Genomic DNA, 12,981 nt, shown 5'->3' with positions numbered 1-12,981 from the left:
AATTTTGATAAAAATTTAAAAAAATTTTTGAACATAATTCAATTTCTGCGAAGAATTTTATTACTTTTGAAAATAATTGAATTTCTGCAATCATTTGTGATTTCTCTAAAATTCTCCAAACTATATCGTAAAATTTACGAACTTTTCGTCTGTTCTTAATAAAATTACGGACCTTTTTTCAAAAAAAAAAATAATCTTATTATATTTTCAATATTAATATATTATCAATCTTAATATATTTTTAATGTTAATATATTATTAATTGCATTTTTGTTTTTTTATATTTCGCGCCAATACGTTTCTCGAAATTGCCGCCTAGATGGCATGAAAGTTCTCTCACAAACGAAATAAAGCGAATAAATTTCACCATTCAAGCTGGTAGTGAAAAATAGTTTCGGCTCTGTTAAAAAAAGAATAATATTAAAAATAACAACAACAATAAACAATTTGTTAATAATTTTTATTTAAATTTCAAATTGTTCCATTTTTTTATTTTCTTCAAAAAAAAAAAAAAAAGAAAAAGCAAAAAATAGCCAATATAAAGACTGCGTTTTGAATTTTTCTATATGAAGTACCCTCAGAATTTCTTCGAGATAAAAGACTCACCGATAATGGCTCAACATATAAAACCAACCCTCTGCCCGTGTCTTGATAAAACTCTTATATACAGGACTGAAGTGGTAAACATCCAGAGCCGTTACATCTTGCGTGCTTTTGGTGTTCATAAGCACACCTACCTTTACTCATAATTGCTATCGTGGCATACATAATGACATGACCAAGTCGCCCGTAACAAATTTTTACTCTCTCTCTCTCTCTCTCTCTCTCTCTCTCTCTCTCTCTTGGAATAGAAAAAAAAATTTATATATGAAAAGTTCTCAACGCCTTCGGCATAAGCGTGGACTCTCATAACGAACTTAAAAATTCTTCCACCTCACCAAAATCTTTAGTGTCTTGCTCATTACTAAAGTCTGTGAAGTATTGCTGCCGACGTGTAATCACGTTAAATTAATTACAAACTTATTAAAAGCACGAAGAAATTTACATTATTCCAATTTTCTCTGTCTCGTTCGATGAAAACATATTTTCTCAATATATTTTCAGAATTTTCAAATTTATCCTCAATTGTAAATTATTTATTTATTTATTTATTAACATATATTCGACACGCTCCGAAGAAAGAGAAAAGAATTTTCTCCTAAGAAGCAACTTTCTTGTTGATAATTTATTCGAGTGTACAAAAATATTATATGTACAAAAATATGACATGTACAAAAATATGACATTTACAAAAATATGACATGTACACGTATACCGAAAGTACAAACGCGGCAGTTTGATTGTTACTTTTGAATGTATAGTTGTAGCTGGGGGCGGTATAGTTACAACTGTGGTAACTGAAAGTTTGTGAAAAGCTTAAAATAACTAAACTAACCCAAAGAGCGTAGGTTTACGCAAGTAGCGTAAGTAACGTAAGTAACGTAAGTTACGTAACTTACGTAAATCATTTATTATTTGTAACTCGAAAGACTAACATAACTACACCATTTACGTAAGTTACGTAACTACACCATTTGCGTAACTCGCGTAAGTTACGTAAGTCACTTAGCTGACGTAACTCACGTAACTGATTCATCAATGGTCATACTTTGATAATATTACCGAGAAAGCAAGTTACTTTTCCTCCCTCACAGGGAGGGAATGTTACATTCCCTCCCGGTGACGTCACTAGCCGGGAGGGAATGTACATTCCCTCCCGCTCGCAGGGAATCATACACTTTTCTCCCGCTAAACACGTAGGAAATGGTGTACTTTCGGTGCGTGTGGTAGAAAAAAATATATATTATACAAAAATAAAATCCAAAAAAAAATCTCTTAGAATCTAGAAATTATTGATGGAGTTTAGAAAGAAAAATATGAGTGCATTTAACTCTCTCGTTCAGAAGTTACAATTTAGGAACCAAGACCACTGACCCAGATGCGGGTAATTTCACAGAACTAGTGTCGACAAAACTGCCGATATTGATTTTCGAATCAACATTCGAAGAGTACACAACCATTTGCTTAGGAATGTTCAACCAGATGTTGACATCGACAACCACTTCCGTTTCTGCAGTGTTTATCACAAGAACTACAGATGACAATCCTTCCAAACTTCGTAACACCACCAATACATTATCGCTCATCAATTTCATATCAAAATCTCCATTCTTAATAACAGAAAAATTCTTTCTCAAATTCGTTAAACTTTTAAAGAATTTATAATTCGAAACATCCTGCAATTTTTGCCTCTTCAAATTTAATGTCTTATAATTTTCATGTACCGGTAACCACGTTTTCTCACTAGTCGAAAATCCTCCACTTACACTGTCATCCCACTGGAACGGTGTCCTCTCAGGATCTCTTGATTTTATAAAGTACCTGTCTGGACCAGCATTACAGCCAGAAATATCCCTCGTTTCTTCCCAAGTTAAAAATTTATTAACCATTCCAATTTCATCTCCATTATAAACAACACAAAAACCAGGAAGTACCATACTCAACATAATCACCATATCCGATTTTTTCGCACCATACCTCGTGGCAATACGATGATTATCATGATTACCAGTCACCCAATTTGCATCACGATAATTCGGTATATTCTCCAACCAATTTTTAATTTCACGTTCAAAATCTTTTGCCACCGACTTATCGTTCAATGACGAAATAAATGCGAAATTAAACGGATTTGCACCCGCCTGAAAATACTTCATTATCTCATCTAAATTTGTGTACGCCTCCGTGACAATAAATTTACCATCAGTATTATGTACCTCGGAATATTGATTAAGCATATTCCTCCAGGCCTTAATCACTTCATACGTCTCTATTTGATCCTTAGTATAAATATGATCAAGTGAATCGTAATCATCAATCGGAACATTATTGTTGTTTCTTGGCTCATCCAGCATTCTCACATCCTCAAACATATGATTCACAGCATCAATACGAAAACCATCGGCACCACGATCCATCCAAAATTTTAACACATCCGTCATTGTGTCATAAACCAAAACATTGTAATAATTTAAATCCGGCTGGCCAATGGCAAATTGATGAAGATAATATTGACCACGTTGTTCATTCCATTCCCAAGCGGAGCCACCGAATGCACTCAGCCAATTGTTAGGTGGCTTTCTAACCCCATTGACAATTTTGGCGTCACGCCAAACGTAAAAGTCGACGTATGGCTTGATCCTCTCTACACTCATCTTAAACCACTCATGCTCATTCGAACTATGATTCGGAACAAAATCTAAAATCACCTTTAATCCCAATTTTTTAGCCTTAGCAGCAAGTCTATCGAAATCTGCCAATGTTCCATATTGAGGATCGACATCAGTGAAATTGGCAACATCATAGCCAAAATCGACCTGTGGACTTGTATAAATAGGCGAGAGCCAAAGTGCATCGGCGCCAATGTCTCTTACGTGTTCCAATTTGCTCGTTATTCCATTAAGATCTCCAATACCATCCCCATTGCTGTCCTTGAAACTTCGAGGATAAATTTGGTAGATAATCGCGTCCTTCCACCAATCGTTACTACTAACGGCTTGGACGACGTGAATCACAGCAAGAGAGATACAGAGGAGCGTTAACTTTGTCATGATTGATGGACAGACTGTGTTCTGATATGTGTGGTTTATCAAATTTATACTCCACTATCTTGCTAACCGAATTTACACAAACAATTTGTAATCGATTCACTTGTCTAACAACACCCTCTATATGGCCACTATTCAAAGTCCATAAGGAAATAAATGATTTGAATTCCGATAAATACACGCGAAACGGATAAAAGATAAATAAAATAACCGACTATTTTCTTTATCTCTCTCTCTCGATCGCTCGAAACAATGACAATGATAAGTTTTATTATTGCAATTTGCAAATATACATTTCGTGCAAAATCAAATATTCTTCGTTGTTTATCTAGTAGACCAGAAATTCAATGTTTAACACCAATCAAAATTATAGTAGAATAAATTTATCCTCAAAATTCATCTACTTTTCGGTACACTGAGAAAAAATTTACTCTAATTCAAAAACACGTAGCCAACCAAAAAATGCTTTGAAAATTTTACTCCTTATAACTCCAAAAAAATGCGAATTATATAAAATCTCATTTTTAAATTTTACTCTATTTTTTACAATTAAATATTAATCTTCATATTCTTTCATTCATTCTGTCCGCAGTTTGAAGTTAGTTTCAGGATTCCTGAAGTTGGCGTCGACGCTGAGCATTAAAAAAACACTTTTTTTAAAACCAAAAAAAAATAACTCAACTTATTCCAAGGTTTAACCCCTTCGCAGTCCAGTTAAAAATCGCTTGTGGTCCAAAAACGGTCCGAAAAAAAAGTTTACAAAAAAATATTCTTTTATCATATTTTTTTTTTTGGGGTCACTGAATTCGAATTTAAGGTCAGTTTTTTTAAATTCAAAATGGCGGATCCAATATGGCGGATAATTTTAAAATTGATGCGTTTCAACGAAAATCCATTTCTCGGGGGTTTTCGGGGTCGCTGATTACGAATCTGATGTCAGATTTTCAAAATTCAAAATGTCGGATTCAACATGGCGGACGAGAAAATAAAAAATCTATCGGATTTGCTTTAAACTTGCTACTCGGGGGGTTTTTGGGTTCGCTAATTACAAATATAATGTCAGATTTTCAAAATATAAAATGGCGGATCCAATATGGCGGATAATTTCAAGATTGATGCGATTCGATCGAAATTCATTTCTCGAAGATTTTTGGGGTCGCTGAATTCGAATTTGATGTTCCACTTTCAAAATTCAAAATGGCCGATCAATAAAAATTAAGATTTTCAAATATTCCATTTGAAATTAAACAATTTATAAAAAAAATTGTTATAAAACGTGAAGATATCGAGTGTTAAAATAATTATTTTATATTATAAGAATATTGTTACTGTAACTTCTTAAAAATTATTTTCATATTCAATTATGAAAAATTTAAACTAAAATTCATTTTCAATTCAATTTTTATTAAAAAATTCTCTGAGAATTAAATTATTTAAATACAAAAGTAAATTATTTATTGAATAATTGAATGTTTCTTAAAATTTACTATTTATTAACAATTAATTAACAAATTTTTAAATAATTGAATTCTTTTGACAAATTTTAATAAAATTTTTTAGAATAGTTACATTTTTCAAGGAATTTGATTAAAATTATATAGTTATATAATAATAACAGTAATAATAATAATAATAAAAGATAAAAATAGTCATGAAAGTAAATAATAATAATAATAATAATAATAATAATAATAATAATAATAATAATAATAATAATAATAATAATAATAATAATAATAATAATAATAATAATAATAATAATAATAATAATAATAATAATAATAATAATAATAATAATAATAATAATAATAATAATAATAATAATAACTACAAGTTGTTAGGATGGTTGTGAACTAAAAAACATTTTCTCTAAATAAAAAGTACTTAATTAAATTAAAATTAATTACATTGCAGCATATTAAAAGAGAATTCTTTCTAGAGCATTTCATTTTAATTGAAATTTCAAGTACAATATAAAAGTCAAATATTCCAGTACAATTAAAGCTTATCGTGTTGATAATAAATGCAAACTAGGTCACAGAAATGAAGTAAGAGATTTGTATCACAACAATGAGGCAAGAAAGTTATCGAATTATAATAAACAAAGTTACGCAGCATTTAATAATAATTAATACGTAACATTTTTTTTGTTTTTTCTATTTTTTTTTCTTTTAATTACAAACGCAATCAGATCATAATCTTCAAGTATTTTTAATTAAATAAAGTTTAAGAAATATTGACTCGGATTGAAATTATGTACAGATTAATTAATAAACTCGTATTTCAAGTTTATTAGTGAAAAATATGATAGGTATATGTATGTATACAAGGAATTATAAAGTTTGGAAAGTTTCATTTTACATTTTAATTATGCACCCTCAATTTGTAGTAATATACAAATTTCTTTAATCACAAACAATATCAGATCAAACTTTTAATATGTTCTTAATACAATTTTCTCTCTCTCAACTTATAAAGAGCATGTTTTCATAAGAAAACTTTTCATAAAGATATTAATAAAATTTATTCTACTCGAAAATATTCATCTCGTTTAATTATATTCACCTCAAAAAGAGTGTTTAAAAAATTTATAAAATTTAATTTTTAATTTCCATCACAGTTTTATCTCTAATTTAATTTATCATTTTCTATTTCTAAATAAATTTCTATAATTTTCTTTGTAATTTATGTAATTGATAAAAAAAACTTATAATTTTCTTTAGAATTTAATTTACATATAATTTACTTTATTATTTAATTTATAATTTATTATTTGATTTACAACTTCATTTATAATTTAATTTTCAATTTCATTTGCAATTCTAATTATTGTTATTTATATTATTATTTAATTCAAAATTCAATTTATTATAAATTATGTAATTCATAACAAAATTTATATATTTTTTTAGAGTTTGATTTATAATTCGATTTACAATTTAATTAAAAATTTAATTTTCAATTTGATTTAAAATTTACTTTATTATTTAATTCACAATTTTACTTATAATTTTCTTTGTAATTCATATAATTTGCAATAAAATTTATAATCTTATTTAAAATTTAATATCATAAGATGGTTTTTTTCAGAAACCATGCACAAAATAAAATATATTTTCAAATATTAATGAAGTATTAATTTTGAAATATTGATTTCTGTCTTATCGATGATAAGCGAAATAAATATATATATCCGCTAATTTGACACCTTACCATCTTATAATAATTATTATTTAAAATTTGTTTAACAATTGAACTTATAATGTAAATTTCCATTTTGATTTGTAATTTACTTTATTATATAACTTGCAACTTAATTTATAATTTAATTTACAATTTTATTTATAAGATCATTCAAAATATAATTTATGTAACTTATAATTAAATTTTGTAATTAAATTAGCAATTTAATTTGTAATATATTTTATTATTTAATTTATAATTTTATTTTAAATTTTTTTATGGCGTAAGTTATATATATAATTATCTCTTTAATTTATTGTATAATTTACAATTAAATTTAGAATCTTATTCAGAATTGAATTTATAATCTGATTAATAACTTAATTTATAATTATATACTTATAATTTAATTGTTAATTGAATTTATAATTTAATATCTTATATTTATTTTGATAATGTTTTGCCATTTCACAAAAAGTGTATTTATTAAGTTATATTTATTTGTTAAAGTTTTTTCTTAGTTCTATTTTTACTCATATTTATTTTTTACGCTATTTATTAATTATTAATTTATTCAGTACACTATTTATTAAAATACGACTGAGTGATAGAATCATCTCTACTCTTATTAATTTTTTTAAATTTATTAAGTCATATTTATTAAGTTCATTTATTTTTTTTTATTTCGTTAAGTTTATTTTTTTTTTGTTTATTAAATCTATTTATTTATTTTTTCATTAGTTTAATTAAATTAATTTAATTAAATAAAAAATTATTAATTACATAATTCGTATGCGTGAAATATAGAACTTTATAAATTTATTTATTTAAATATAAATATAAATAAATCTAAATTTATGTTTGAAAAGTAATTGATATTGACGTTAACAATAATGAATTAACGGCTTATTATGTAAGAAGGTATATAATTTTTTTAAATGTTTAGTTTAGATTAGTAATAAACAAGCAAAAAATTCCTCTATTAAAAAAAACATAATAATTAATATGCTTTCAGAAAAAAATTCCAATTTTTATTCAAACATCGCTATCCGTGGAATCTTTTTACGTCAGCACCCTCTAATCACTATACATCCCTTATCAGCTAATAATAAATATACATGCCTTCAAGGCTTTATCAATTTTCCCGTTATCATATGTGTACAAGTATTTTTTTTCAACAATAATCAGAAAAATGATTGCATTTTTTTTCCAACAATAATTTCTATCCTATAAACATCGAGTTTATTCGAATTTAATTTTCAGTCGAGGAAAATGTTTAAGTTAACGTTGTTGTGCATTATTGCTCTCTCAATAAAAAAAATACAATCCGTCAACAATGATTGGTGGAAGAATGCCGTTATTTATCAAATCTATCCCCGAAGTTTCAAGGACAGTAATGCTGATGGAATTGGCGATTTAAATGGAATCACTGACAAAATGGATCACATAAAGGACATTGGAGCCGATGCTCTATGGCTTTCACCAATCTACACAAGTCCGCAGGCTGATTTTGGCTACGATATCGCCAATTTCACTAATGTAGATCCAGGCTATGGAACACTGACAGATTTCGATAACCTCGTAACAAAAGCAAAGAGTCTCGGTCTAAAGGTGATTTTAGACTTTGTTCCCAATCACAGTTCAACAGAGCATCAATGGTTCAAAAATAGTATCCAACGAATAAAACCCTACGACGAATATTACGTGTGGCGTGATGCAAAAATGGTGAATGGTCAACGAAAACCCCCAAACAATTGGTTGAGTACTTTCAAGGGTACAGCTTGGGAATGGAATGAACAACGTGGTCAATATTATCTCCATCAGTTCGCCATTGGACAACCGGATTTAAATTATCGTTCGGCTCTCTTGAATCAAGCAATGAAGGATGTACTGACATTTTGGATGAATCGCGGTGTCGATGGTTTTCGAATAGACGTCATTAATCACGTAATTGAAGATTCTTTACAACGCGACGAACCATTAAGTAATGATCCATCGGCAAGTTTGGATGACTACAATTCCCTGTTGCATATTTACACTAAAGATCAAAACGAATCCTACGATATTCTCAACAGTTGGAGGGTTTTACTCGACCGATTCGCCTCAGAGCATCAAACGGATGCTAAATTCCTCATAACCGAAGCCTACGCCACCCTTCCGATGACAATCAGGTATTATTCCGCCGGTTCGGTTCCATTTAATTTCATGTTCATCACCGATCTGAATGGCGCATCGACAGCAATGAATTTCAAGAGAACCATAGACAACTGGCTGAATAGCCTACCAAAGGCCAATGTTTCCAATTGGGTGGTTGGTAATCACGATAATCATCGAATAGCCTCGCGGTATGGTGTGAAAAAAGCCGACATGATAACAATGCTTTCGACCATTTTACCAGGAATCACTGTCGTCTACAATGGCGACGAAATCGGTATGATAGATCGTGAATTTACCTGGAAAGAAACGGTGGACGTTGCCGGTTGTAATTTAGGTCCCGACAAATATCAAATTGGTTCAAGAGATCCTGAAAGAACACCATTTCAATGGGACGATACAACGAGTGCGGGATTTTCGACAAGTGAAAATACATGGCTTCCGGTTAATAGTAATTACAAGGAACTGAATTTAGCAGCACAAAAAGCAGCGACAACAACGTCTCACTATAAAGTTTTCAAGAGTCTAACAACGCTGAAGAAGAAATTGCTGAATAAGAGTGGAAAGGAAAAAACGGATGTCACTCTAATTACGCCAAATGTTCTTGGAATTGTTCGAAGACTACCGGGAACAACACCAATAGCACTTGTAATCAATACCTCGGATGCTGAAGTTAAAGTTGATGCAATGAGTTGGTTAAATATTCCACTTGAAATGTCCGCCTATACGACAAGTGTAGATTCGGGAATTCCTTCCGGTACTCAAATTGAAACTAACGCATTGACATTACCCGGATCGGCGTCAATTATTCTCACCTCACAAAATCAAATGAATGAATTGTTGAGTTAATTCAATTGTAAACTTTTTTTTCACCACAAAATACAGTGGGAAAAAATTTATTTTATTCAAATAAACCATTACTTGTTTATTATCAATTAAATATTTACATTGAATCAATTTTTATTGATTTCAAATGTATTTGATTCCAATATTACTTGTTTATTATCAAATAAATATTTACTTGAATCAAATAATTTTTACTTGAGTCAAATAAATATTTACTTAAATCGACACTGTAGAAACAAAGTCTTAAAGTACTTACAGCTTAAATGTGTTTTTTCCTTAAATTCAACTCATTTTTGGGTTTAAAACAAAAGCAAAAAAATTATAAGTCTTAAAATCAATGTTCTAATCAGGAATTTAATCAATATTTGGACTAATGTAAGTTGTTTTAGTCAAAATCAGGCTTAATACAAGACTTATTTTTTACAGTGAAATAATTTTTATTGAAATCAAATGAATATTTTCTTGAATCAAACAATTTTTATTGAAATCAATTAAATATTTACTTGCATCAAATAATTTTTATTTAAATCAATTCAATTGTATTTTCGAGCCAATAATTTCAGTATTTAAAGCAAATACCATTTAATTCACTCATAAAAATTGATTCAAGTAAATATTTAATTAATAATAGTCAAGTAATCGATTATTTGAATCAAATAAATCTTTTTTTGTGTAACAAATACAAAATTTGAATTTTCATAACGCGGTGCAAAAAAGGGCACTTTTTTGCACCTTGTTATAAAAAATATCGTTCGTAACTAGTGCTAGCAGTTGCCAATTTTTGAACGAGCACTTTTTTTGGAACAAACTGTAGGCGAAGCTTCGCTTCGCCTACAGTTTGTTCCAAAAAAAGAGCTCATTCAAAAATTGACAACTTCTCGCACTCGTTACGAAATATACTATTTGTCCACTAATGTATGTACATTATAAATTTTCGCTAATATTTTAAAAAACTACTATTTAATTCGTGAATTGAAAAAAATAAATGAAATAAATAAAAAAATAAAGAAATAAAGAAAAAATTATTTGTACCGCGCTCCAAAGAAAGGTACCTAAAAAGCAAAAAATTTTAAGGATTTGTTTTTGTTATTTTTACCTTTAAAAAAAGTTTCTTTATTTAGTTTAAAACTAAAACCAGTTTTTATTAGTTATTTCAAATGTAATAAATAATTAAACATCAACAGTTTTTATAAAGAATCAATTTTCTTTGTGTAATTTCATTCAAAAAATTACAAACATAACCTAAAATTTTTTACTTCTCAGGTACCTTTTTTCGAAGCGTCTTAAATTTTATTTAGTTATTTTCTATCAAAGTTTTAGTGACAAATTAAAAATTGCAGTAAAAAAATTCTCTACAATTTTTTTAGAGTTAAAGAAAATAATAATAAAAATATTTTCAAAAACTACTGATGGCAATAAAAATTTAAAAATTAAATTTCGCATTTACAAATTTCATAATTTACTATTTTAAACGTAACTTAATATTTCTCCTAATAAAATTTTTATTTGAAGAAGAAATTTTATAAAAATATTTCTTGTATAATCAATTTACAAAAAAATATTTTCAAAATAAAGTTGAATTATTAAAACTTTTATTTCTAATAAAAATCAACTGCTATTAATAAATAAAAATGGAATAAATAAATAAATATATTTTTTAATAATATGTTCAATAATTTAAATAATCAATAAAAAATAAGTAATATATCGTAAAATTAAATTGTTTACAACAATATATTTAATAATTTTAATAATCATTAAAAAAAATGAAGTAAACGTTAAATAGTAAATAATAAAATTAATAAATTTCAGGAAAAAATACAATTTTTCTTATTTAAACTTAATATTACAGCCAGAGTTTATTTTGAAATTGTAAAAATCGTTCTTTAAAAATATTATCCTGTTAGAAACATTTATTTAATAAATTCAAAGATTTTATAAAAATACGTTTTAGAAATTAAAAATTGTAGCTGGAAAATATATTTTAAATATAAAAGATTGTTAAAAAAATGAATTTTAGAAAGAAAAAATTAGAAAAACTGAAAAATATATTTTGAAACTAAACAATTGTTAGAATATTAAATTTTAAAAATCAAAAGTTATTAGAAAAATATATATTTAAAAACCTACTGTTACGAAAGTATATTTTGAAAATCAAAAATTATTAATGTTTAGTAAAATATTATTACTTTGCTAATCAGTTTTAATTTTTCTTGATAAAGTTTTAGTAGTGAAAAGAAATGAAAAAAATTAGTGAAAAAGTAAAATAAATAAAATAAAATAGAAAAATAAAAAGAACATAAAAGTAGAAAAAAATTATCAAAAATTAATAAAAAATAATAAAAATCTCATAAATTAATTACTCAATTTTCACTAATTAAAATTTAGCGAATAATTCATATTTGCGTAGAGTAAATTTACAGTTTATAAAAGAAATATACTATTATCAATATCAAATTATAATTAATCTTGGAATCAAATCATCATCATGAATCATGCAAAGTTATATGAAAATGGAAATGTAATATCAGATATCAGACATTGTATTAAATTTTCATATTAAATTATGTAAAATGATTAAATTTGTTGAAAAATGTTCTAAAATTTCTTTAGAATACACGCGCTCATTTGTCTAATTTTTTAGTTTTCAATAATAATTCTCTATTTATTGAACAATTCGAATAGATAATTTACAATTTCCTGTAATTCCATACTTTTATAAGATAATAAAATTCAATTTAATTTTCCTCAAAGACAAAAGTGATTTCTTACATTAAGCCGTCTTCACACTATAAAAATATAATCTTAAAGCGCTTCGATAAAAAATAAGCACTAAATTAATTAATTACTTATCGATTGCTTAATAATATTTCAGACTTATTTTAGAATATTTTTTTAATTTGTTTAGTGTATACTGTTGTGTACATAAAAATGTCTAGTATTATGTACTTTTATTAATTTTTATATTATATTATTAGTATTTGAATTATTTTTAATTTATCTATTTTTTGGATTATTTATTTTTCATCATTTAATGATTTATCTATTTACTATTATATTTTTAAATGAACAAAAATTGATTCTAACAATATTCTATTTTAAAATGGAAATTATAATAAAAATGGTATGATTTATAAAAAATATTTATTTT

General features: G+C 26.8%; 3 protein-coding genes across 4 annotated transcripts in view; 2 read left to right on the top strand and 1 right to left on the bottom strand.

Moving 5' to 3' along the window:
- LOC122509502 (protein artichoke-like) overlaps positions 1-12,981 on the top strand; it is a 189,994-nt gene that overhangs the window by 81,084 nt on the left and 95,929 nt on the right. The window lies entirely within an intron of this gene.
- LOC122509505 (alpha-glucosidase-like) lies at positions 475-3,652 on the bottom strand. Its single transcript, XM_043623630.1, has one exon. The coding sequence runs from the start codon at positions 3,648-3,650 to the stop codon at positions 1,947-1,949; it is 1,704 nt and encodes a 567-aa protein (XP_043479565.1). The 5' UTR covers positions 3,651-3,652; the 3' UTR covers positions 475-1,946.
- Positions 8,071-10,364, top strand: LOC122509504 (maltase 2-like). Its single transcript, XM_043623629.1, has one exon. The coding sequence runs from the start codon at positions 8,103-8,105 to the stop codon at positions 9,831-9,833; it is 1,731 nt and encodes a 576-aa protein (XP_043479564.1). The 5' UTR covers positions 8,071-8,102; the 3' UTR covers positions 9,834-10,364.

This window comes from Leptopilina heterotoma, unplaced genomic scaffold (assembly GCF_015476425.1).
Source record: "Leptopilina heterotoma isolate Lh14 unplaced genomic scaffold, ASM1547642v1 Lhet_60, whole genome shotgun sequence".
Classification (NCBI taxonomy): domain Eukaryota; kingdom Metazoa; phylum Arthropoda; class Insecta; order Hymenoptera; family Figitidae; genus Leptopilina; species Leptopilina heterotoma.
This window is presented reverse-complemented; position numbering and strand designations above follow the sequence as displayed.